Genomic DNA, 27,028 nt, shown 5'->3' with positions numbered 1-27,028 from the left:
TTCTTTGATACAGTTTTATAGAGACTGTGATACATGAAGTTACAGATTTGTGTGAGCTCATAGATTTGTCTGAGTCACTGCATAAAGCACAGAAAAAAAAATTCCATCTTTGGCCTAGTTTCACAGAGACTGTAAGACATGAGTTCGAGAGTACACTGTACCAGGAAAATTTCTTTTCTTCTCATAGCTTTTATTGTATTGTATTGTATTGTATTGTATTGTATTGTATTGTATTGTATATTATTTTTTGAGACAGAGCCTCACTCTGTCACCCAGGTTCTGTTGCCCAGGCTACAGTGCAATGGCACAATCTAGGCTCACAGCAACCTCTGTCTCCCAGGTTCAAATGATTCTCCTGCCTCTGCCTACTGTGTAGCTGGGATTACAGGCATGTGCCACCACACTTGGTTAATTTTTGTATTTTTAGTACAGACAGGGTTTCATCATGTTGGTCAGGCTGGTCTCAAACTCCTGACCTCAAGGGATCTACTTGCCTCAGCCTCCCAAGTTGCTGAGATTATAGGCGTGAGCCACTGCACCTGGCCTCATAGCCTTTAAATCACCTCAGAGACCTTAACCTAGTGTCGAGAATTCAAACAACTTATTACCACTGATCTCTGGGAAGTTCATGAGATTTTGCCAATTGAAAATAATCATTCATGCATCATCCTATTGTTTTTATAAAAGAAGCTTCTTTAGCACATCCTATGTCTGAACATACTCCCAAGGGGATGGACAGAAAAATAAGTATCTGTCTTCAAGCAAACCTTACCTTTTAATTTGAAACAAATACTATATTGCAATAAGTTCATGTGGGCCAAGACTATATTTATAACCTGGAGGCCCTAACTTCCTATTTTAACAGGTATTTTATGATGACTTCCCATGATCTGGGTACCATGGGCAACTTGGATCCAGATTCCAAGGGTCCTTGAAATATTTGAGTGTTTGTATTTCCCTAGTATATGGGTATCCAGTAAATGGCTCCAGAGGTTTCCTAGGGGGAGAACTTGGAAAACCATTATCATTTATTTGGGTCCTGGAGTTGCAGTGTCCTTTTCCTGGGGTACTGCCCTCCACTCCAGCTGAGTTCAGGGTCTGAAATTAGCTCAGATCAAGGCTATGGATGTGACACTTTATCGGGGCTACCTCTCAACCTCCTGGTAGATAGCATTTATTTCACTTGATTGTTTTCTCTCCTTTCCATTTAACCCTATGGCTGGTCCACTGTATTGGCCATCTACAGAATTATGTCATTCATTCAGGCCTAGCTGTCTGCCACTCATTACTGTAAGTGAATCTTCTTAGATTCTAACAATGAAGGGTCAACACCAGGCCTCTATGTGTCTGGGTCTATCATCCCCCATCAGGGGGTTCGGTTCTGGAAAGGCACATTGTCCTTTCTATCTGAGGCTACTGCAAAGAGACCACTACTGACAAGGTTGGCAGGATCCCTGTTATCAGTGCTTAATCTTAATGTTTGGTAATTTATGCTTCTAACACCTTAAAACTTGAATTCAGAGAAAGGAAGTAGAGGCTACTGTAGCTGAGATTTCAAAGGCCACAGAAAAGTGTATGCTTTAGTCTCAAAACAAATAGAAGCAATTGGAAAACCAGGCCAAAAGGAAAACAAGAATAGGATTCAATTTTTTTTGCATTCTAGTACTCAGATCTTAGTCTTAGACCCCTCATTGGGCTGGCTGATAGAATTCCTAGAAGCAACAAGCAATTTCATCATCTGATAGCCAATTTCACCATTTTTTTATTGTTATCATTATTAGCATTGTCTCTTACATTTTCTTATTTATTTCTGAATAGGTAAAATAAGATTTCCTTACAAAATTCAAGAGTTTAAAGTGAAGAGTATGTGGTCCTTCAACCTCTACATTCACCTGGTTCTTCCCAGAAGGAGCTAATAATAATAGATTTTCATTAATCTTTCCAGAGATATATTTGCATGCTTGTATATAATAATTGCATTTTTTTCCTTGGTGATAAGATAATCTACATTGCTTTACAACTTGGTTTTTTTTTTTTTTTTTTCATTTTACAATATCTCTTCAAGACCATTCTTTACTAGTATAAAGAGAGCTTCACTGTCAATTTGTATACTGGCTATATAGTATTCCAGTACATGCACATACTAAAATTTATCTTACCAATCTTATGTGAAGGACATTCAAGTACATTCCAATATTTTGCCATTAAAAGCAATGGCCCAGTGGACCTCTGGTATGTAAATGATTTTTCAAAATTATATTTCCTAAAAGTGAACATAGTTTTTCAAAGTGTGTATGGATCCCTTCTATCTCATGTGGGCCACGCACTGATATCCTCTAACAAGCACCTTTTATGTTTAAAACTTTGCTAAATGAGGGCCGGTCGTGGTGGCTCATGCCTGTAATCCCAGCACTTTGGGAGGCCGAGGCGGGTGGATCATTTGAGGTCAAGAGTTCGAGACCAGCCTGGCCAACACGGTGAAATCCCGTCTCTATTAAAAATACAAAAATTAACTCGGTGTGGTGGTGTGCACCTATAATCCCAGCTACTAGGGAGGCTGAAGCAGGAGAATCTCTTGAACCCAGGAGGGAGAGGATGCAGTGAGCCGAGATTGCACCACTGCACTCCAGCCTGGGCGATAGAGTAAGACTCTCTGAAAAAAAAAAAAAAAAAAAAAAAACTTTGCTGAATGAAAATGAAAAACATACAGATCAGGATCAAAAATAGTGCAAAGCATATATGTATGATCTATAATATCCTTAATAGAGGAACTCATGCTATTTAAAGAGCGAACTCACACCTTTGACAACCTGACCAATTAATTTAGCAGGACCAGACAATATTGAAGGTAGCTCATTGACAAGTTTGTCCAAGGTATGCGCAATCCAGGAAGTATCATCATTTTTTGTAGTATCAATCATATGTTTTAGTTGATTTATCTCTGCATTCATCTCCTCACATTTCTTCTTAAATCCTTCATCAAGTAAATCTTTCTGGACCTAAAGAAAATGTAGGAAGGAAAGTGAATTTTTAAAAATCTCTATTCTCTTAAGACTTATATTTTGTATTTAAGACCTGTGTGAAACTTCCTTTATTTTACTCCTAAAAACATTTTATCAATGATTAGAGGAGACTTTGGACCTAGACATTGTGAGGAAGCATAGTTTACAACTTTACTAATATTCACCCACATTATGGTTTTGCTATGGTGCTAACCCAGGTATTAGGACAAATTCTACATGTTCCGGCCCAAAAGACGCCAGTTGGGAGGTAGCCACTGGTCTGATTGCATAAATTCTCAGTCCCAATTGGGCAGCACGGTCACCCATATTGTAGGAATGAAAGGAACTTATAAGCTGATGCAGAAATCCCTTATGAGAGAACTTTCAGATGGACAACGCAAGAATTCTCCCTACACTGTGTGCTAATTTGGGCAGACTACCCACACAGGGTGACAACTGCAGCAAGTTTCCCTTTCCTGTCCTTTTAAGTCCGGAAGTTTCTGAGAGTTGTATGTCAGCATGGATCTACCTCAGGGTGTTTGGGTGGTAGTAGAGCTCGTGGTAATATGTGCTTGGTGAAGGAAACCAGTTGCCGTTCACATCAAATACACTGTGTGGAATGTATGTTTAACCTCTTGAGATTACTTTTAAAATCTCCCCAAACAGCAGCTCCAACCGTATTTATATTCCCCAAGGACTTGTAGGGATCATAGTCAACCTTACCTCTCCAGAATCTAAGTATAGAGAATATAGAGAATAATTCCAAGTCTTACTGAAACAATAAAAAACATACACACACACACACACACACAGAGAGAGAGAGAGAGAGAGAGAGAGAGAGAGAAATTCAGGGCTTTTAGTGACTCCCAAGCAGCAAATGGTGATATGCTTCCTTCCAAGATACTGCTGTAACCTTCACCAGCCCTTCCTGAGGTACCTGGGCAAGGACCATCTGGCCTGCTGAGGCCAAGGGCAGACTTACCTTCAGCTTGTGCTCCAGCATCATATTCTGCTCTCTCAGTAGCTGTTCTCTCTCCATCTGCAGCTTCTCCTTCAGCTGGGCTATGTTTTCCTTGAGACTCTTCTCTTGAGCCTCCATCTGTTGCTGCTGCTCCCGTAATTTCTGTTTTAAAAGCTCCTGTTCCTTCTCAGCTGCCTCCTTCTTGGCCCGATCCACTGCTCCATGAAGGTATTAGAAAGAGAAGAAAATAATAGGTGAAGATTCATCTCCACTTTTCTGAGCTGAGAGACTAAACCAAATCTGAAAAGCAGGGTGAGAAATCACAGAATTTACCCAGGTCCACGCCATTGAGAGCACATTTGAGAATGTGATGGGAAAGGCTCTGCCTGTCTGGCTGAGGTACAATCATAGCTCCCCTTGTTATTTTCAGATTTAGCAGAGTGTGTGCTCCACAGAAGAGGAAATTCCTCATTTTGGATCTGTTAGAGGGCATTGTATAAACATAGCCCTCCTGCTGTCAGCTGAGCCCTGCCCCATACCTGCTACTGCCTTCTCTCTATCAGTGAGGGCTTTATCCGACTGCAAGATGGATTTCTCTATCACCACCTGTGACTCCAGGAACCTCTGGAAGACCTCTTTTGCCTATGGAAGCAAGAAAAAGCACTTAGATTTCTTTGAAAATTGATGTTCTGGGTATTAGTGTTGCAAAAATAATTATGGTCTTGTAACTTTTGCTTGATGCCTAAAATTCTAAAGTGGCCCCTACAAAGTATGCAGGCTCTTTAGTGTGACCAGAGCCCCTCCTCAACTCCTGCTTCCTGTCTGCCTCCCATGCCTCTCCCACGGCTATAATATCTCCCTGTACCTGCTTTGGGTTCTGGCCAGGCAGAACTATATGCACAGGTGTACAAACTCCCAATCTCTGATGCTTATATATGGTTGTCTTCCAGTATGCAATGCTGCCTCTAATCTATGCACTTGCTTTCTCCTGCCACTTGCTGGCTACAACTTTAGGCAAGTTATATACTCATCCTTGGGTATAAATTCAGATCTGTAAAATTTCCAAAATAAGGGTGCTTCTTAAAGTCATTAGGAAGATGAAATTAAAATGTCTAGGGACGAGTTTAACAATACACTGTAGGTAATAATAGCTCATTGTGAGTTAGTTGTATTACCATCACCTAGGTGGTGGTAATAAACACCAGGTAGGTAGCCCATTTTCCACAGGTCCATAAATATCATGACTCTGTATGCAATTTTCTATTTATTTCATACTCTCTCATTTTTATCAACTTTGAATGCAAAGATTCTACTTTAACCACACAAATCACCAGCTCTTGGCACATGGCTAATTTTCGTTCTGTCTCTCCTGGATTTCTGAATACTATATTCTTTGTTCGGGGATAAAAATTTTTATTCTAAGAAATAAATAATAAATAGTGGACATTGAAAGCTAAGACGTTATGCTATCCCTCTGCCCTCTTATTACCCATGGCTGGTGCTGAAGACTCCATTCACTCTATCCTATAAACTTCCCCATGTTCCCCTTATTCCTCACCTTTACTCCTTTCCTGGGAACTTGCCAATAGTCCTGTTCAATCTTTTTCTTTGTTTCCATGTAGAGCTTGTGCCCTCCAGGAACAGAGAAACTTCCTGCTGAGATACTTTCCATTAGGCCCTTTGAGAGCTCATTGAGTTTAGCCTGGCAGTATTGAACAGAGGACTCTTCATTCTGCAGCAAGAAATCCCCCTTCTTATTCATTGTGATTTCCTGCAAGGGAAATGTAGAGAGATGTCACCAGAAGAAACATATGGAGGAGATGAAATTCTAAAGAATCTGGTAGAAGAGTCAATCTGACTGCGGTCCTCATGATAAAAACATTCTAGTGGAGTAGATGTGGAATCAGAAACACAACATTTCATATATTCACAATGCTAAAAATTCTCTTCACGGCTATGGAAAAGTTCATTAACCTTCCTGAGCTTCAGGTTCTTCATCTGTGACATGATGAGACTACATTCCATAATCTCTATGGTTTGTCGCAGCAGTAGCATCCTGTGCTCCTGTCCTCAGTGGTACAAGGATACAAGAAGGAGTAATGTAAGTTAAACAATGGCCTGGAATGAAGATCTGGTAAGAGAATCTTTGTTTCGTGAGAAAGGTAGACTATGCACAGAAAAATTGCACCGCTCAGGGATGACTTGTGCGTGTTCAAAGCAGGCCAGGAATCCTTAGAAGTGTTCACTTAAGGAGGATCTTAAGGGATGTGTATTGATTTTTACCTCAGTTATCAGAAGGTTTTCTGGTTAAGTGCTTAAGGTTTGGGGAGATAAAAGAGGGATATGTAGTCTTTTGAAACTCTATCCCTCATGAGAATCCATGATAAGTTATTCCTCAGTGACAGATGAGCATTGGTGTCAATAAAGGCAAGTATAGGCTTCATTCTTCAAGGGGAAGGATGATGAACAGTAATGACTAAGGCAAATTACCACGAGCTTCTTCTGGAATTCCTGATTTTCATCCTTGAAGGAGTGCTCCATGAAGACTGCAATGGCTTCCCTCTCACAGGCCGCATGCACGTCCAGCAGGTCCTGGAGCGTGTCTGTGGGGAGCTCCACGCGCTGGGCCATCTGCTGGCTGTAGTAGTCGGCTGCCCTCTGCATGGCAGCTGAGTTCTCACGCTGGGCCAGAGTTATCACTGCATTCTCCAGACAAGGCACCGCTCCACTGTTGATGGCATCTACGTAAGTCACTGCCAGAGTTCCTAGACCTAAATGGACCAGGAGATTTAGGAGCTAAATATGAAATTAAAACTCAATGGGATCCTAGGCTACATTTCTGAGAACACACACATGCATGCACACACACGCATGTGCACACATGCAAACAGATACACCCACATCCCTATCTCTTTCTGCTATTATCACTTTTATTTTCATAATGACTCTTCATTTTTATGGATCCCCAGTCCACAGTGCTAAAAAATTTAAATATCTACTTTTATCTAACATACTAGAGGGTATACAGGAAGTACAAATTCTCATTTAAAGATTATAAGAAAGGTAGTTTACACAGATAAAATGATGCAGGGCAAATCATATTGCATTTATTCCTAATTCGGAAGCTACCAATGTATTTTCAGGGAATTATGGGCTAATATTTATTTATTTCTAGACTTTTTTTTTTTTTGAAGCCCAGGCTGGAGTGCAGTGGTGTGATGTTGGCTCACTGCAACCTTCGCCTCCCAGGCTCAAGTGATTCTCCTGCCTCAGCCTCCTAAGTAGCTGGGACTACAGGCATGTACCACCATGCCCAGCTGATTTTTGTATTTTTTGTGGAGATGGGGTTTCACCATGTTGTCCAGGCTGGTCTCAAACTCCTGAGCTCAAGTGATCTGCGTGCCTCTGCCTCCCAAAGTACTGGGATTATAGGTGTGAGCCACCACCCCCAGCCTTCTAGAGGTTTTTAAACTTCAACATATCTTTTGTATTCTCTTTGCAAAGAATATTGAACATATAAGACTTACCCTAAGAAAATATTATATGTCTGTTTTAATATTCAGTTAGTTATTTTATCAGCAGAGGATTTTTTTTTCAGATATGAGGAAGTCACAGATATCAGTGACAGAGTTTGCAATATTGGAGAGGAATTTGTAAATTGCAGTAAGTGTGATAATTATACACATTTCTTCATTGAGCGTGGATACCTGTATACACATAGTTCTATATGGAATCTAATAAAAATTCTGAGAAACACATTATACAATATATTCAACACACATGAGGCACCACAGAAATGTAAAAAGGAGACTCACGATTCCCAGTGACTGTGATTCCCTCCCTGAGGGTCTTGGTTCTTGCATGCGTGAAGATGTAAGAACGGAAAATGTTTGTTTGTTCCTGGAATTTGGGATCCAGTTGCTTTTCTGACACCTTCTCGATATTGGCTAGAAGGTTTTTGTCATGTGTTGGCCGGTCAAAGACAAAACACTTCCGTTTTGGAAAGAAATGCCTGATGCACTCCCTGGGCAAATTGGATGCTTGAACTTTGGGATTCTTGCCTGAAGGATAAGAAAAACGGAGAATATAGTGAAAATAGTCTTGGTATAAGAGAGCTAAAGGTATTTTTGACAGGGTTTATATTGTCTTTTTGCCATCTTCTAGGCTTACAGACCTCCTTTAACATAAACATTCATGCAAAGTGGTCTAACACAGACATATATTTTTATTAGATAGGCTTTTCTTTGTAATTTCATGTCTAACAATTATCTGGTCAGTCATTTTCTAAACACAGAAAAGCAGAGGGGAAAACAGGGATCACAAGCATCTTGTTTTTAGAAAGTCTTAGCACCCATTGTAATCTGAATGCTAGAGTACTAATTGTACAAAGAACAAATCTGTCTTGAATAATTTATCTGCACTGTAGACTCTACTTTTCTTAAGTGAACTAGGCTCCATTCCTAGAGCTCTTTGACATACCCCTCAGTCCCCATTTCTACAGACCTCAATCTAGTCTCTAATACAAATGAAACCCAAGAGATGACGGGCAGTGTTTAGCAGATCACACACCCACTGGACCACCCACAACCCAGGCCACCTGCTGATACCTTGAATCAGCTTCAAGGCATTTTCCAGGTACTCATCTTCTGTGATAGGGTCACCATTCAACTTCAGCTCCAGAGTGAAATCCCGTACAGTCCAAATAAAGTCTGGAAAGAAACTCACGAACTCTGTGGAATCTTCTACTCCATCAGGCCTTGGGTAAGACTTTGCCTTAATGAGTTCTGTGAGCTCTGTCACATAACTAGGACTTAGGTAAGGAAAAGCAACTGTCTGCCCACAATTCACACATTTCTTTTAAAAAAATATTATAAACACTCTCTTTTGTCTTGGGTTCCCTAGGCTGCACCAAAGGTAATTAAATTAAAGGGAAGGAGGAAATGACTTGATCTCCATTCCTATAACGTCAATGAAACTTGGTGATTCTGTTCTGTTCCTGGAAGGATACTGCAGCTGCTCCAGGGCCTGGTGGTTGATGGTGCTCATGCTGTTGTAGACAAAGGTGCTGCACAGGAGCACAGCCAGGGCGAAGATCCAGGAGTCATTCTTAGGGTCACCCTAAAAAGCACATTAGAGCAAAGGACTTAGGAGTATAGTCTTTGGAAATTCACAGAGACATTTATTTTGTCAGTCTTTCATTTATGATTTCAGCTAATGTACTTGCTGTACAAAGAAGATAGACATGAATGTAAACAACAGTTTTATAGTACATTATGTCTTCTAATCACAATTTCTTTTTTTTTTTTTTGAGACGGAGTCCTGCTGTGTCTCCCAGACTGGAGTGCAGTGGCGTGATCTCGGCTCACTGCAAGCTCTGCCTCCCCGGTCAGGCCATTCTCCTGCCTCAGCCTCCCTAGAAGCTGGGACTACAGGCGCCCGCCACCATGCCTGGCTAATTTTTTTTTTTTTTTTGTATCTAATCACAATTTCTTTACATATAAAAGGATTCGAATCTTCATAGGGTTTTTCTTTTCCTCAATTGGATGAAATAAGATGCATATATGGAAAAACTAGTAAAATATCTGGTTCTCAGTTGGATATTCATGATGAGTGTTAATGCTTCTTCAGTCTAAACATATTTATTGGCCATGCATCATGTAACAAAACCATACCATAGTATGCATAACTGGGGATTGTAATTATATTCAATTTAATTCAGCAAACACTAATAGGAAACTGAAGAATGTTTCTCACTGTTCTTATGTTTAGAAAAGAAAATTTAATAAATTTACTCTCAAGATGACTATTTCAAAGTTGTGACAAACATTCATAATGATGAATCCAATAAAAATGACAATATTTTTAAACAGATAACATCTTAGTAATGTACATAAGAGGTGGAACCCATAGCTATAATGTTAAATTAAAAATTACAAGTCTATCCTAGAAGATAAGAGCTATGAAAATTGAAGAAAGTGTATGTAGTATGAAGGCTTCCTGGAAGTCATGAGCTGAATGTTAAAGAATTGATAGAATGTGGATTTGAAGAAATGAAGGTGATTCTGCAAGTAGAAAGACCCACAGAAACAAAATTAGAGATTGTAGATTTCAGGAATCTTTGCAATAAGAATAGAGTTTATTGGTCTGACTGAGCAGAGAGTAAGTGCAGAAGATAAGACTGAATAGGGAGCTCCAGTACCTGGTTGATTAAGGACACTAAAGGTCAGGCTAAATTTGTTTTTATAAATTAGAGCATGTCTAAATTATAGATAGTCCAGGAATTATTTCTACCCTAAAAAGCATATGTAACTAGTTCCTAAAGCAAATATAAAAATTGAGATCTAGAGATTTCTACATAATTCAAGAAGATTCTATATGAAATTTTAGAGGTAGGAAGAATAGCCTATTCATTACATTATGTCCAACAATCCCTAATTTTAAAAAAAGTAATCAATGAGGATTCTTCTTAGAAGTGGGACTCGTGACAAACAATAAACTATTTAGACAGGAGTATATTACTGTTTGATAGATGACTTTAGAGTACCTATAAAAATCCCAAAGGCATTTTGTTTATTATTATTATTTTTTTGTAGAGATGGGCTTTCACTATGTTGCCCACGGTTGTTTCTAACTCCTAGCCTCAAGCCATCTCCACTGTCTCAACCCGGCCCCAATAATGTTCTTAAATAAATATAAAAAACAATCCTAAAATTAAAACAGAATCACAAAATGCCCTGAATAATCAAAGTAATCTTGAAGCAGAAGAACATAGCCTGGGGCATTATATTTCTTCATTTCAATATATATTGCAAAGCCACAGTAGCAAAAATAGTATGATACTGGCATAAAAACAGACATATAGGTCAATGGAACAGAATAGACAATGCAGAAATAAATGTATACATCCACAGTGAACTCATTTTTGACTAATGTGCTGAGAATATACATTGAAGAAACAATGGTCTCCTCAATAAATGGTGCTGGAAAAACAGATATCCACATGTATGCAGGAGATCTATATTTGATCCCATTTACACCATACACAAAAACTACTGAAAATGGTTTAAAGACTTAAATGGAAAGCTAGAAACTGGATCCAGAAATCCCACTACTGTGTATACATCCAAGGAAAATAAGTGACTATGTCAAAGAGAGATCTGTTCTTTTATATTTATTGCTTACTATTCACAATAGCCAAGGCATGGAGTCAACCTGTTTCCATCAACAGATGAATGAATTGTTAAAAATGTGAAATCTATACACAATGAAATACTATTAAGCCTCCAAAAAGAAGGAAATCCTGTCATTGGCAACAACCTGGAGGAATCTAGAGGATGTTAAGCTAAGTTAAATAAACCAGGCACAGAAAGACAAACACTGCATGATTTTACTTATATGTGAAATCTAAGAGTTGAACTCACAGCAGCAGAAAGTAGAATGATGGTTACAAGGAGCTAGTGGAGAGGGGAAAAGGAAGGTTGGAAAATGTTAGCTAAAGGACACAAAATTTTAGTTAGACAAAAGAGGGAAAAAAAGATATGAAGCCATAAAAATACCAGAAGAATATACAGGGAAAAAACTTGACATTGCTTTGGGCAATGATGTTTTTAGATATGAGGTGACAAAAGCACAGGTGACAAAAGCAAAATTAGACAAGTGGGATTGCATCAAATTAAAATGCTTCAGGTAACAAAGGAAACAAGCAGCAGAGTGAAAATGCAACCAATGGAAAGGGAGAAAAATATTTGCAAACCATATATTTGATAAGGGGTTAATATCCAAAATATATAAGGAACTTATATAACTCAATAGCAAATAAAACCTCATACCTCATTAAAAATGAGCAAAGGTGCTGCAACAACTTGCGTGCATGTGTCTTTATAATAGAATGATTTATGTTCCTTTGGGTATATACCCAGTAATGGGATTGCTGGGTTCAATGGTAGTTCTGTCTTTAGCTCTCTGAGGAATTGCCATACTGTCTTCCACAATGGTTGAACTAATTTACACTTCCACTAATGGTGTAAAAGCCCACAGCCTCACCAGTATCTGTTATTTTTTGACTTTCTATTAATATCCTATTCTGACTGGTGTGAGATGGTATCTTACTGTGGTTTCCATTTGGATTTCTGTAATGATCAGTGATGCTGAGCTTTTTTTTCATATGATTGTTGGTCACATGCATGTCTTCCTTTCATTACAGCACTATTCATAATAGCAAAGACATGGAATCAACCCAAATGCCCATCAGTGATAGCCTGGATACATAAAATGTGGTAAGTAAACACAATAAAATACTATGCAGCCATAAAGAAGAACAAAATCATGTCCTTTTCAAGGACATGGATGTGCCTGGAGGGCATTATCCTTAGCAAACTAATGCAGAAACAGAAAACCAAACACTGCATGTTCTCACTCATAAGTGGGAACTAAATGATGAGAACATGCAGACACCTAGAGGGGAACAACACACACTGGGGATTATGGGAGGGCGTGGGAGGGGAAGAGGGAGAGAAGAAGAGAAAATGACTAATAGACAGTAGGCTTAATACCCGGGTGATAAAATAACCTGTACAACCGACCCCCATGGCATGTTTATCTATGTAACAAAACTGCACGTCTTGCACGTGTACCCCTGAAGTTAAAATAAACATTAAAAAATGAGTAAAGAATACCTGGGTGATAAAATAACCTGTACAACTGACCCCCATGACATGTTTATCTATGTAACAAACCTGCACGTCTTGCACATGTACCCCTGAAGTTAAAATAAACATTAAAAAATGAGTAAAGAACCTGAATACACATTTCTCAAAAGACGACATACCAATGGCCAATATGTATATGTAAAGGTGTATAAAATTACTAATTATCAAGGAAATGCAAATTAAAACAAAAATAAGATATCACCTGACACATTTAAGATGGCTATTTCCAAAGGAATTAAAAATAACAATTATCGGCAAGAATATAAAATAAGGGAACATTTGTTGTTTTTTGGAGTGTAAATTCATGCAGCTATTATGGAAGAAATATGGAGGTTCCTCAAAAAATTAAAAATCAACTACAATATGATCCAGTAATCTTACTTTTATGTATAAATCCAAATGAAATTAAATCAATATTTTAAAGATATATCTGTACTTTCATATTTATATTTACATAAGGTAGTATGAATATTTAAATATATCCGTAATAATTGCAGCATTATTCACAATAGCCAAGATATGGAAACTACCTGAATGTCCATCAATGAACAAACAGAAAAGAAAACACAGAGTACATGTATATGCATTGTATTAGTCCATTCTCATGCTGCCCAATAAAGACATACCCGAGACTGGACAATTTACAAAGGAGAGAAGTTTGACTCAGTTCAGCATGGCTAGGGAAGCCTCAGGAAACTTACAATCATGGTGGAAGGGGAAGCAAATACATCCTTCTTCACATGGTAGCAGGAGAGAGAAGAATGATAGCCAAGTAAAGGGGGAATCCCCTTATAAAGCCATCAGCTCTCATGAGAACTTACTCACTATCATGAGAATAGCGGGGGGAAACCACCCACATCATTCAATTACCTCCCACCGGATCCCTCCCATGACATGTGGGGATTATGGGAACTACAATTCAAGATGAGATTTGGGTGGGGACACAGCCAACCCATCCATAGCATGCATATATATATGTATTGAATATTGAATATTATATATATAATATATATTCAATCTCAGAAAAGGGAATTTTGTCATTTGCAACAACATAGATGAACACTGAGGTCATTAGGCTAAGTGAAATAAGTCAGACTTAGAAAGACAAATAATGCATGATTTCACTTATTTGTGGAATCTAAAATAGTCAAACTGTCAAACTCATAGCCGCAGAGTGGAATAGTGGTTGCCACGGGCTGGGGATGGGAGAAATGAAGAAATGTTGGTCAGAGTATAAAATTTCAGTTATGCAAGATAAATAAACTCTGGAGATCTACTGTACAGCAGTGTGATTGTAACTAACAATACTATATTGATTGTGACCTTAACTTCTGCTAAGAGGACAGATCTTAATTGTTCTTACCACACCAAAAAATAAAAAAAGGGCATAGAAAAAAGAAAATGATAACTATGTGAGGTAATGGCTATATTATTGGCTTGATTATGGTGATCATTTCACAGTGTATATACATATCAAAACATCAAGTTGTACAGCTTAATTATATACAATTTTTATTTGTCAATTATACAACACTAAAGCCGAAAAACAAACAGAATTTCCAATGCCTGTTTGGGCAAAAATAAAGTGTATATGTATAGAAATTTAGAAACTATTCCCAAATAAGTCTCAAACTAAGACAAAAAAGAGAGAAATTATTTATTTCACCCATTCATAAGAAGCTAAACACCAAAAATTCATCTTATAATGTTTATTGTAGGAAGAACAAATACTTTTATATGACGAGCACAATCAGAAGTGTCTCAAAGCCTTCCAGAATGCTCTGTGGGTAGTTGATGAGCTTCATCCTGAGAAATATAAACTGAACTCTCTTAATTCCAACCCTCAAATGTACTCTTCACGTGGTAGCTCAGAAGGTGGGTGAGAGGCCTTTCCTCATCTCCTGAGATTGGAGTCAATACCTCTTCCCTTTCTTATCAAGGCACTGTTATACACAACTGTACATGGTGAAAGCTGTGAGGTGCTGCCTGGATCACAGGTGTCAGCTCTCTTAAAGAGAAAGTTTTCCAGGACAGACTTCCAGTGATTGACCAGCACCAGGGATGAAGGCCTAGCACCCTTGTCCCAAAACATGGTAACTCAAAAGGGCCATTCCAGCCACAGAGCTTCCTGTGGAATTGACGGAGGGCAGGGACTGCATTGCATTCCAATCTCCTCTCTCTCGGCAACCTACTTCTTTCCCAATCATTCTACACCCTGAGGGCTCTTTGTGGGCAGGACCTTTACTTTGTTGACCAATGTCTAAGCTACTCAGTCCAAAGGCCTGGAACTCAACTGCTTAACAAGATTTTATGAAATTGAATCAAATCATTCACCACTGTGCCAAGAAATAAAAGAATGTTTTACCTAATATACCATGATATCTAATCTTGTCTAGAAGTGTGACTTAACCAGGTCAAAGTTTGCCTTATTCACTGTAGTTGGATTTCTAGTTTTCACAAATATATCACAACAATTAAATTACAAGGATCATGTCTGGAATAAAAAAAACCTACCTATGACTCCCTGCCTTACCTTTTCCACATCGCCCAGTCCCTCGGTGTCCAGAAGGACCAGGGTGTGGTTTGGCTTGGAGGGGTGGGGCAAACACCACATCCAGATGCCCTTGGTTTCAGACTGCACCGTGGAGCCCAGAGGGAAGCCTGCAGGGAAGAGGAGGAAGCTAAGCATGGGGACAGGAGAACAGCCAAGCAGCCCTGGGGCCATGGATTCAGACTGGTTCGATTGTAACTGCCCAGCATACAAGATGGTGCTTTCTATATTTCCTCAAGAATGTCTCTCTCTGTGATTCATCAATTTCAAAAAGCAAGAGACATTAAATGTGAGAATGATGCCAAGAAAGTGCTCAAAATGGAGACGAAGAGGAATCCATGAATCAGACAAAATGGAGGTCACTGATAACAGGAATATCCTGAAAAGTGGTGGGGTTCAAAGTCAGACAGGAGTAGGTTGAAGAAAGACATGAGAAGAAAAATAATTCAAAAAACCAGATTGAGACAATGTTTTTTGCATTGAAAGTGATTAAAGACAAAAACAAACACAAAATCAAGACAGGATTTGGTGCCCACGATGACATGTGAAATTCAGGAAGAGTTTTTAAGATGATACACCTTCAAACATCTTTGTATGTTGATGGGAATATTACGTGAAGAAAGTAAAATATGTTATAAGAGAAAGGAGACACAATTATGGGAGCCCAGGACTTGAATACACAAGACATGGGAGGATTCTGAGTACTAGTAGGGGAGATTTTCCTTAATTGGAATAAAGGAAAAAATAGGGGGAAAGGTTACAGAAAGGTAGTGATTTGGTGGTGAGAATCAGAATGAGAAGGTTGGTTTATTGAAAGGAATTGGGTTCGCGCTTCACATGCATAGATTAGAGCATTAAGATACTGGAATCAAGCAATTGGCCTGTGTCCCAGGATACCACTCACCATGATTCTCTCCTGCCAGACGGTTCATCAAGTAGGATTTGCCTGTACGGTACAGTCCAACAATGGCTACCACCACCACTGGCTGCGAAATCTTGTCAAGAATCTGTATAGCTTGCTGGTTCACCAACAGCTTGTCATTGTTGTTTTCCACCAGGCAAATGGGGGCCAACATTTTGGGTCCAGATTCCATGGCAACCGCCAACCTAGAAGAGTCTCCCAGTAGAAATAAGGTTACATTCTCTGCCTAGTAATGCAAACACCCATAAATTTAGGACTGATAAGACTTTTGCATTTCTTTGAGATAACATGTAACCTAGCATTAGTGAACTACAAAAGGCTTCCTCCATCATTCTCCCAAATCCGTAATGGTGTTAGCAATGAAACATAGTATATTATCATCTCCATAATTTTTCTTCAATAGTAATAATAAAACTCAAGTAATTGTTATCATAATAGGGGGTCTACAATAGTCCAAGCCCTGTGATGTCTGCCTTAAATATCTGACCTCATTGACACTTACAAGAACCTGCAAGTTAGAGATTATTATATCCCTATATATGTAAATGAGATAAATGAGTCTCACAAAGGCTGAGTGCATAAGTCATAGAGCCAGGATTACAAACCCAGACAATTGCGCAAAGTGGCAGACTAAGAAGTTCCAAGTCCTTCTTCTCTCTTGGAGACATCAAAAAACAACTGAAAAAATGACTAAAATTATCTTATAGAATCTCTAGAAAACAGTCAAAGGTCTCCAGCACCCAAGAAAATGTCCAGAGAAAAAAAAAAAGGCACATTCAAAATAGTAGGAAATTCCAAGGTGTTTCATTTGCCCTTTCCCTATCCACTCACCTCAAGGGCATGGTTGTGGTCTGGAGGAGGTGGCAGTCCAGTTTTCACTTCCCTTCCCTGAACTGAAGGGAGTAGAACAGACTTTATTTATAACCTGCTATTCTGACTGGGGGCTGTCCTTTCTAGTATATGTTCTGCCTTACTCAGATTTCCAGTATCAATGATTTCTTGTGCATGATACCAAAACCACAGAAAACTGAAAAAAAAAAAAAATAGATACACCACACTTAATCAAAATTAAAAACTTTTGTGCATCAAAGAGCACTGTCAATGTAGTAAAAAGGCAACCCATGGAATGGGAGAAAATATTTCCAAACCATATATTTGATAGACTACATGAAGAACTCTTACAACTCAACAGCGACAAAATCCCAATTGAAAATGCCCTGAAATGAACATTTCTCCCAGGAGGACCTATAAATGACCTTAATACACATATGAAGACATGTGCAACATTAGTTATCACTGGGGAAATGCAAATCAAAACCACAGTGAGGTACCACTCCACAACCACCCATTAAGATGACTAATATTTTCAAACAAAAATTAAGCAGAAAACAAGTGTTAGCTAGGATGTGGAGAAATTGGAATCTTTGTCCATTGCTAGTAGAAATATGAATGGTATTGCCACTAAGAATAAAAGTATGGTGGTGGCCCGGCACGGTGGCTCATGCCTGTAATCCCAGCACTTTAGGAGGCTGAGGCAGGTGGATCACAAGGTCAGGAGATTGAGACCATCCTGGCTAACACCGTGACACCCCATCTCTACTAAAAATACAAAAAATTAGCCGGGTGTGCTGGCAGGCACCTGTAGTCCCAGCTACTCGGAAGGCTGAGGCAGGAGAATGGCATGAACCCAGGAGGCGGAGCTTGTGGTGAGCCGAGATCACGCCACTGCACTCCTCCAGCCTGAGCGACAGAGCGAGACTTCGTCTCTAAAAAAAAAAAAGAAAAAGAAAAAGTATGGTGGTTCCTAAAAAAAGATGAAACATAGAATTAACATCAAAATATTTCATTTCTGATTGGGGTAATTCCAAGATGGCCAAATAGGAACAGCTCCAGTCTGCATCCTCCAGCATGATCAATGCAGAAGAGGGGTGACTTCTGCATTTCCAACTGAGGTACCTGGTTCATCTTATTGGGACTGCTTGGACAGTGGGTGCAGCCCACGGAGGGCGAGCCAAAGCAGGACAGGGTGTTGCCTTACCGGGGAAGCACAAGGTGTTGGGGGATTTCCCTTTCCTAACCAAGGGAAGCCATGACAGACTTCCTGGAAAAATGGGACACTACCATGCAAATACTGTGCTTTTCCCAAGGTCTTAGCAACCGGCAGACAAGGTGACTCTCTCCCGTGCCTGGCTCAGTGACTACCACACACACGGAGCCTTGCTCACTGCTAGTGCAGCAGTCTGAGAACCATCTGCGAGACCGCAGCCTGACTGGGGGAGGGGCGTCCGCCATTGCTGAGGCTTCAGTAGGTAAACAAAGTGGCCAGAGAAGCTGGAACTGGGAGGAGCCCACTGCAACTCAACAAGGCCCATTGCCTCTAAACTCCACCTCTGTGGGTAGGGCATAGCTGAACAAAAGGCAGCAGGCAACCTATGCAGATGTAAGTGTCCCTGTCTGACAGCTCTGAGGAGAGCAGTGGTTCTCCCAGCACAGCGTTTGAGCTCTGAGAATGTACAGACTGCCTCCTCAAGTGGGTCCCTGAACCCCATGTAACCTAACTGGGAGACATCTCCCAGTAGGGGCTGAGAGACACCTCATATAGGCAGCTGCCCTCTGAGACAAAGCTTCCAGAGGAATGATCAGGCAGCAACATTTGCCATTCTGCAATATTTGCTGTTCTGCAGCCTCCCCTGGTGATACCCAGGAAAACGGGGTCTGGAGTGGACCTCCAGCAAACTCCAACAGACCTGCAGCTGAGGGACCAGACTGGTAGAAGGAAAACTAACAAACAGAAAGGAATATCATTAACATCAACAAAAAGGTCATCTACACCAAAACCCCACCTGTAGGTCACCAACATCAAAGACCAAAGGTAGACAAAACCACAAAGATGGGGAGAAACCAGAGCAGAAAAGCTGAAAATTCTAAAATTCAGAGTGACTCTTCTCCTCCAAAGGATCACAGCTCCTCATCAGCAAGGGAACAAACCTGGATGGAGAATGACTTTGACGAGTTGGCAGAAGTAGGCTTCAGAAAGTCAATAATAAGAAACTTCTCTGAGCTAAAGGAGGATGTTGAAACCCATCGCAAGGAAGCTAAAAATCTTGAAAAAAGATTAGATGAAAGGCTAACCAGAATAAACAGTGTAGAGAAGATCTCAAATGACCTCATGGAGCTGAAAACCATGGCACAAGAACTTCGTGATACATGCATAAGCTTCAGTTGCCGATTTGATCAAGTGGAAGAAAGGGTATCAGTGATGGAAGATCAAATTAGTGAAATAAAGTGAGAAAAGAAGGTTAGAGAAAAAAGAGTAAAAAGAAATGAACAAAGCCTCCAAGAAATATGGAAAAATGTAAAAAGACCAAATCTACATTTGATTGGTGTACCTGAAAGTGATGGGGAGAATGGAACCAAGTTGGAAAACACTCTTCAGGATATTATCCAGGAAAACTTCCCCAACATAGGAAGGCAGGCCAATACTCAAATTGAGGAAATACAGAGAACACCACAAAGATACTTCTCAACAAGAACAACCCCAAGACACATAATTGTCAGATTCACCAAAGTTGAAAGGAAGAAAAAAGTGTTAAGGACAGCCAGAGAGAAAGGTTAGGTTACCCGCAAAGGGAAGCCCATCAGACTAACAACAGAACTCTTGGCAGAAATCCAACAAGCCAGAAGAGAGTGGGGGCCAATATTCAACATTCTTAAAGAAAAGAATTTTCAACCCAGAATTTCATATCCAGCCAAACTAAGCTTCCTAAGTGAAGGAGAAATAAAATCCTTTACAAACAAGCAAATGCTGAGAGATTTTGTCACCACCAGGCCTGTTTTACAAGAGCTCCTGAAAGAAGCACTAAACTTGGAAAGAAATAACCAGTACCAGTCACTGCAAAAACAGGCCAAATTATAAAGACCATTGATGCTAGGAAGAAACTACACCAATTAATGGGCAAAATAACTAGTTAACATCATAATGATGGGATCAAATTCACACATAACAATATTGAACTTAAATGTAAATGGGCTAAATGCCCCAATTGAAAGACACAGGCTAGTAAATTGGATAAAGAGTCAAGACCCATCAGTGTGCTGTATTCAGGAGACCCATCTCACATGCAGAGACACACATAGGCTCAAAATAAAGGGATGGACAAAAATTTACCAAGTAAATGCAGGGGTTGCAATCCTAGTCTCTGATAAAACAGACTTTAAACCAACAAAGATCAAAAAAAGACAAAGAAGGCCATTACATAATGGTTAAGGGATCAATTCAACAAGAAGAGCTAACTATCCTAAACATATATGCACCCAATATAGGAGCACACAGATTCATACAGCAAGTCCTTAGAAATGTACAAAGAGACTTAGACTCCCACACAATAATGGGAGACTTTAATACTCCACTGTCAATATTAGACAGATCAATGAAACAGGAGGTAAACAAGGATACCCAGGACCTGAACTCAGCTCTGAAACAAGCAGACCTAATAGACATCTACAGAACTCTCCACCATAAATCAACAGAATATACATTCTTCTCAGCACCACATCACACTTATTCTAAAATTGACCACATAATTGGAAGTAAAGCCCTCCTCAGCAAATGTAAAAGAACAGAAATCACAACAAATGGTCTCTCAGACCACAGTGTAATCAAATTAGAACTGATGATTAAGAAACTCACTCAAAACCACACAATTACATGGAAACTGAACAAGTTGCTCCTGAATGACTACTGGGTAAATAAAGAAATCAAGACAGAAATAAAGATGTTCTTTGAAACTGATGAGAAAAAAGATGCAACGTACCAGAATCTCTGGGACACATTTAAAGCAGTGTATAGAGGGAAATTTATAGCACTAAATGCCCACAGGACAAGGCAGGAAAGATCTAAAATTGACACACTAACATCACAAGTAAAAGAACTAGAGAAGCAAGAGCAAACAAATTCAAAAGCTAGCAGAAGGCAAGAAATAACTAAGATCAGAGCAGAACTGAAGGAGACAGAGACACAAAAAACCCTTCAAAAATCAATGAATCTAGGAGCTAGCTTTTTGAAAAGATCGACAAAATTGGTAGACTGCTAGCAAGACTAATAAAGAAAAAAGAGAGAAGAATCAAATAGATACAATAAAAAATGATAAAGGGGATATCACCACCAATCCTACAGAAATACAAACTACTATCAGAGAATACTATAAACACCTCTATGCAAATACTAGAATATCTCGAAGAAATGGATAAATTCCTGGACACATACACCCTCCCAAGACTAAACCAGGAAGAAGTTGAATTTCTGAATAGACGGATTACAGGCTCTGAAATTAAGGCAATAATTAATAGCCTACCAACCGAAAAAAGTCCAGGACAAGACAGGTTCACAGCCGAATTCTACCAGAGGTACAAAAAGGAGCTGACACCATTCCTTTTGAAACTATTCCAATCAATAGAAAAAGAGAGGGAATCCTCCCTAACTCATTTTATGAGGCCAACATCAACCTGACAGAGACACAACAAAAAGAGAGAATTTTAGACCAACATCGCTGATGAATATCGATGTGAAAATCCTCAATAAAATACTGGCAAACCGAATCCAGCAGCACATCAAAAAGCTTATCCACCATGATCAAGTTGGCTTCATCCCCGGGATACAAGGTTGGTTCAACATACACAAATCAATAAACATAATCCATCACATAAACAGAACCAATGACAAAAACCACATGATTATCTCAATAGAGGCAGAAAAGGCCTTCGACAAACTTCAACAGCCCTTCATGCTAAAAACTCTCAATAAACTAGGTATTGATGGAACGTACCTCAAAATAATAAGATCTATTTATGACAAACCCACAGCCAATATCATACTGAATGGGCAAAAACCAGAAGCATTCCCTTTGAAAACTGGCACAAGACAAGGATGCACTCTCTCACCACTCCTATTCAACATAGTGTTGGAAGTTCTGGCCAGGTCAATCAGGCAAGAGAAAGAAATAAAGGGTATTCAATTAGGAAAAGAGGAAGTTAAATTGTCCCTGTTTGTATATGACATGATTGTATATTTAAAAAACCCCATCGTCTCAGTCCAAAATCTCCTTAAGCTCATAAGCAACTTCAGCAAAGTCTCAGGATACAAAATCAATGTGCAAAAATCACAAGCATTCCTATACACTATTAACAAACAGAGAGTCAAATCATGAGTGAACTCCCATTCACAATTGCTACAAAGATAATAAAATAGGAATACAACTTACAACAGATGTGAAGGAACTCTTCAAGGAGAACTACAAACCACTGCTCAGTGAAATAAAAGAGGACACAAACAAATGGCAGAATATTCCATTCTCATGGATAGGAAGAATTAATATCATGAAAATGGCCATTCTGCCCAAAGTAATTTATAGATTCAATGCCATCCCCATCGAGCTACCAATGACTTTCTTCACAGAACTGGAAAAACTACTTTAAAGTGCATATGAAACCAAAAAAAGAGCCCACGTTGCCAAGACAATCCTAAGCCAAAAGAACAAAGCTGGAGGCATCATGCTACCTGACTTCAAATTATACTACAAGACTACATTAACCAAAACAGCATGGTACTGGTACCAAAACAGAGATATAGACCAATGGAGCAGAACAGAGGTCTCAGAAATAACACCACACATCTAGAACCACCTGATCTTTGACAAACCTGACAAAATCAAGAACCCTATTTAATAAATGTTGCTGGGAAAACTGGCTAGCCATATGTAGAAAGCTGATACTGGATCCCTTCCTTACACCTTATACAAAAATTAATTCAAGATGGATTAAAGACTTACATTTAGCCCTAAAACCACAAAAACCCTAGAAGAAAACCTAGGCAATACCATTCAGGACATAGGCATGGGCAAGGACTTCATGACTAAAACACCAAAAGGAATGGCAACAAAAGCCAAAATTGACAAGTGGGATATAATTAAACTAAAGAGCTCCTGCACAGTGAAAGAAACTACCATCAGGGTGAACAGGCAACCTACAGAATGGGAGAAAATTTCTGCAATCTACCCATCTGACAAAGAGCTAACATCCAAAATCTACAAAGAACTCAAACAAATTTATGAGGAAAAAAAAACAAACAACCCCATCGAAAAGTGGGCAAAGGATAGAACAGACAATTCACAAAAGAAGACATCCATGCAGCCAACAGACATGTGAAAAAAATGCTCATCATCACTGCTCATCAGAGAAATGCAAATCAAAACCACAATGAGATACCATCTCACACCCAGTTAGAATGGCCATCATCAAAAAGTCAGGAAACAACAGATGCTGGAGAGGATGTGGAGAAACAGGACTGCTTTTACACTGTTGGTGGGAGTGTAAATTAGTTCAACCATTGTGGAAGACAGTGTGGCAATTCCTCAAGGATCTACAACTAGAATTACCATTTGACCCAGCAATCTCATTACTGGGTATATATCCAAAGGATTATAAATCATGCTGCTGTAAAGACACATGCATACATATGTTTGTTGTGGCACTATTCACAATAGCAAAGACTTGGAACCAACCCAGATGTCCATCAATGATAGACTGGATTAAGAAAATGTGGCACATACATACCATGGAATATTATATAGCCATAAAAAAGAATGAGTTCATGTCCTTTGTAGGGACATGGATGAAGCTGGAAACCATCATTCTCAGCAAACTATCACAAGGACAGAAAACCAAACACTGCATGTTCTCACTCATACTGGAGAACTGAACAATAAGAACACTTGAACACAGGGCAGGGAACATCACACAATGGGACCTGTCGGGGGGTGGAGGTCTGGGGGAGGGATAGCATTACAAGAAATACCTAATATAAATGATGAATTGATGGGTGCAGCAAAGCAACATGGCACATGTATACCTATGTATCAAACCTGCACATTCTGTACATGTACCTTAGATCTTAAAGTATAATAAAAAAATAATAATTAAAAAGATATATTTCATTTCTGTGTATATACACCAAAAAAATTGAACGCAGGGACTCAAACAGATAATTGCACACCAATGGTCATGGCAGCATTATAATAGCTAAAAGATGAAAACAACCTTTATGTCCATTAACAGATGATATCAACAAAATGCAGTACATACCTACAGTGGAATATTATTCATCCATAAAAATGACTGAAATTATGACACATGCGACAACATGGATCAGTCTTGAAGACATTGTGCCAAGTGAAATAAGCCAGACACAAAAGAACACATGTTAAATGATTCCACTTGGATGAGGTACTAGAATAGTCAAATACATTGAGACAAAAAGTAGAAGCATAATTACCATGGGCTGAGGGAGGAAGGAAGGGCGAATCATTGTTTAAAGGTAGAGAGACTCAGTTTACAATAATGAATAGATTCTGGAGACGGTTGCACAACAATGCGAACATATTAGTGTCACTGAAGTATACTCTTAAAATTGTAAAATTTATTAATTTTATTATGCCTGTTTCACCACAAAACAAAAAAAGTAAAAGACAAAATCCTTGACAAACTGACAATCAAAGACAGTGGTTATCCTATATGTTCTTTGATCAGTAACCTGCAGTAACTTTTTAATGATTATCATACACTGAAACATGCTCTCTACTTTGTCAATGTGACTGTATGTGCTCATCTTTTATCTACAGGTTTAGAAGAGGGATAGAAATTGGAGGGAGAAGGGGAAGAAAGCAATGTGGGATGAGAATCTTTTAGAGAATGGAGGCTACCTTTTTCAAAAGGGAAGCAGAAACATGTCTAGATCTAAAGAATTAAAATACAGGCTGAAGCACTTAGCCTAGAAGGGTCAAGTTCTCAGTGAGTTACTCCCACAGATGAGGAAAAAAAAAAAAGAATTAGAATAACAATACGTATAACATTGCATATTATACAGAGAGATAAATTAGAGATATATAAAGAGAGAGAGGTTTATCTCTCTATACATAGATAAGTTAGAGAGATTTCCTTTTGAGAGATAATGTCAGTGTCACTGTTGAGTGAATTGAGGCGAAAGGCATACGGGATTTCATTGCAAGCTTTTGAGAGGTGAAGTTTAATTCCATAAATTTAGTATTGAAAGTACAATTATTCTGTAGATCTCCTGGCACATTTTTATTGCCATTATATTAAAATGATTTTCTATGATATTTGTATTTCTTTATAATCAGAATATGTAAATATAATATTGTCTTCAAATACTTCAAATACTCACTTTTGTATTTATATGTGAAATATTCAAGATGCTTCTAATGCCATCAAAAATACCAGCTCTATCATTCACTACTTATACGGCCTTGTCCAAGGAGCATCACCTAGATGAGCCTGTTAATTATAGGGGTCTATGAGTTAAATCATACATCTAACCCGGAGGGTGTTTTAGTAATAAAATGAGACATTACAAGCTTATATCTTAACATGACATACAGCACAAAATAGGATTTTAGTAAAAGTTGAATTAAATGGAGGTTAAGCTACATAATTACAATAACAATTGGTCCATTAGCTTATACAGTTCAACAAAATATGCAAACTGTAAATTACTAAGAAACCAAAACTACAGGTAAATTTTTCATTAGAGCAAAATAGTAAAGTTCAAGCACGCTGTTGCTGTACAACCTGCTCTTGTCTGATTCTTCACTGAGGGGAGTAAGGAGAATGGAGATCAAACAGGAGGCCCTGATTTCTACGATGAAATGCACTGTAACGTCTTCATCACATTACAGTGACTGCAACTGTACAGTCCCTTATTTAAAGTAAGCAATAAAGGAAGCTCTAGGAAGATGTGGCTGCTCCTGCAAACAACTTTATATAAACCAGGTCTCTGGTTTCTTAGCTGTGAGGAAACAGAGAACTTTTAACTTCTACTAAATGAAATACAGCTGTTCAATCCTATTCAGGACTGGTTTTCAAACTCTGATTTACATAAGAATCACCTGAGGGGATTAAAACCCAGATTCCCAGGCCTAAGTATCTATCTGTTTATCAAGAGCTACAGGTAACTCTGATGATCCTGTGGGAAACTAACACCACACACACACACACACACACACACACACAGAGAGAGAGAGAGAGAGAGAGAGAGAGACTATGTAATTATTTTTAAGTCATAAAGACAAGCGATGTAGGGACTAGCTTTTACTTCTACATAGAGACTTAAATAGAGCTCTTACTCTGAACCTTTCCTAAGTGTGACCACTAGAAAAATAGAAAAGAAACTCTCCCTTCAGGTTATAATTGCCTGGAAGCTCCTTGTTCCCTGCATTTCTGGGCCTGCCGCAGGACCTGAGAGAGACAGCCAGGCAGGCGCCCACCAGGGCTCATTCCAGGCCACTCACTGCTGTCCTGAGTAGATGATCAGGGAGGAGCACATCCAGGGGGACATGGTGTGCCTGGCTGTGACCTCTTGGCTGTCACTGGTTCAAGGGGAGAAGCTGAGCTTCCCCAGAACTAAAGCCAGTCACAGATTCCTGCAGGCCAGGCAGCAGGCCCCCTGCCCTTCCTGCCCTTTCCTCAGCTGCCACTCTGAATCAGAAACCGAGTCTTGAGTTGGACCAAGTTGCGTGTAAAAGAAAGCAAACATACCTGCTCTTCAGCACCACAGGTCCAAGTTTTGAGTCTTCAGTTGCCTTTCAGTACCCCCTTGCTCTCGTTCCTCTTTCCACTTTTCTTTTGTGTCCCTCCTTTATAAAGGAGAAAAAGAGAGAGAGCTGAGGAAGCTAGTCATTTCCACGAATGGGATGGTGCAATAAAGCTGAAATTGAAAGTAAAAGCAATTCATGCAGTTGTTACGAATTAGCAGAGGCACATCTCAATTTTGTTGTTGTTGTTGTTGTGAGACAGAGTCTCACTCTATCGCCC

General features: G+C 39.2%; 1 protein-coding gene across 9 annotated transcripts; it reads right to left on the bottom strand.

Annotated features, from left to right (window-relative positions):
• Nucleotides 1-27,028, bottom strand: LOC103224471 (guanylate-binding protein 6). 9 transcript variants are annotated; one of them, XM_073008615.1, is made up of 13 exons: nucleotides 26,753-27,028; nucleotides 25,383-25,492; nucleotides 16,976-17,171; nucleotides 16,127-16,339; nucleotides 15,205-15,332; nucleotides 8,972-9,081; nucleotides 8,571-8,767; nucleotides 7,779-8,024; nucleotides 6,454-6,734; nucleotides 5,522-5,734; nucleotides 4,503-4,605; nucleotides 3,985-4,178; nucleotides 1-2,999 (listed from the first exon to the last, which is right to left on the bottom strand). In XM_073008615.1, exons 4-13 carry the CDS (start codon nucleotides 16,314-16,316, stop codon nucleotides 2,778-2,780), a joined length of 1,884 nt encoding a protein of 627 aa, XP_072864716.1. In that variant the 5' UTR covers nucleotides 16,317-16,339; nucleotides 16,976-17,171; nucleotides 25,383-25,492; nucleotides 26,753-27,028; the 3' UTR covers nucleotides 1-2,777. The 9 variants fall into 9 exon arrangements, with proteins under 9 accessions (XP_072864716.1, XP_072864713.1, XP_072864718.1 ...); XM_073008612.1 differs by having other exon boundaries at nucleotides 16,127-16,329; XM_073008617.1 differs by having other exon boundaries at nucleotides 16,976-17,037.

The sequence above is a fragment of the Chlorocebus sabaeus genome, chromosome 20 (assembly GCF_047675955.1).
Source record: "Chlorocebus sabaeus isolate Y175 chromosome 20, mChlSab1.0.hap1, whole genome shotgun sequence".
Taxonomy (NCBI): domain Eukaryota; kingdom Metazoa; phylum Chordata; class Mammalia; order Primates; family Cercopithecidae; genus Chlorocebus; species Chlorocebus sabaeus.
Note: the sequence above shows the minus strand (reverse complement) of the source record. Positions and strands in the feature narration are given on the sequence as shown.

Bases quoted from the DNA above. Each gene is read 5' to 3' on its own strand.
- LOC103224471 (XM_073008612.1), bottom strand. The intron at 15,333-16,126 runs GTGAGTGGTATC...TCTTCCCTGCAG, and splicing joins TCTGGCAGGAGAGAATCATG to GCTTCCCTCTGGGCTCCACG. The intron at 9,082-15,204 runs GTAAGGCAGGGA...TGTGCTTTTTAG, and splicing joins GACTGGGCGATGTGGAAAAG to GGTGACCCTAAGAATGACTC.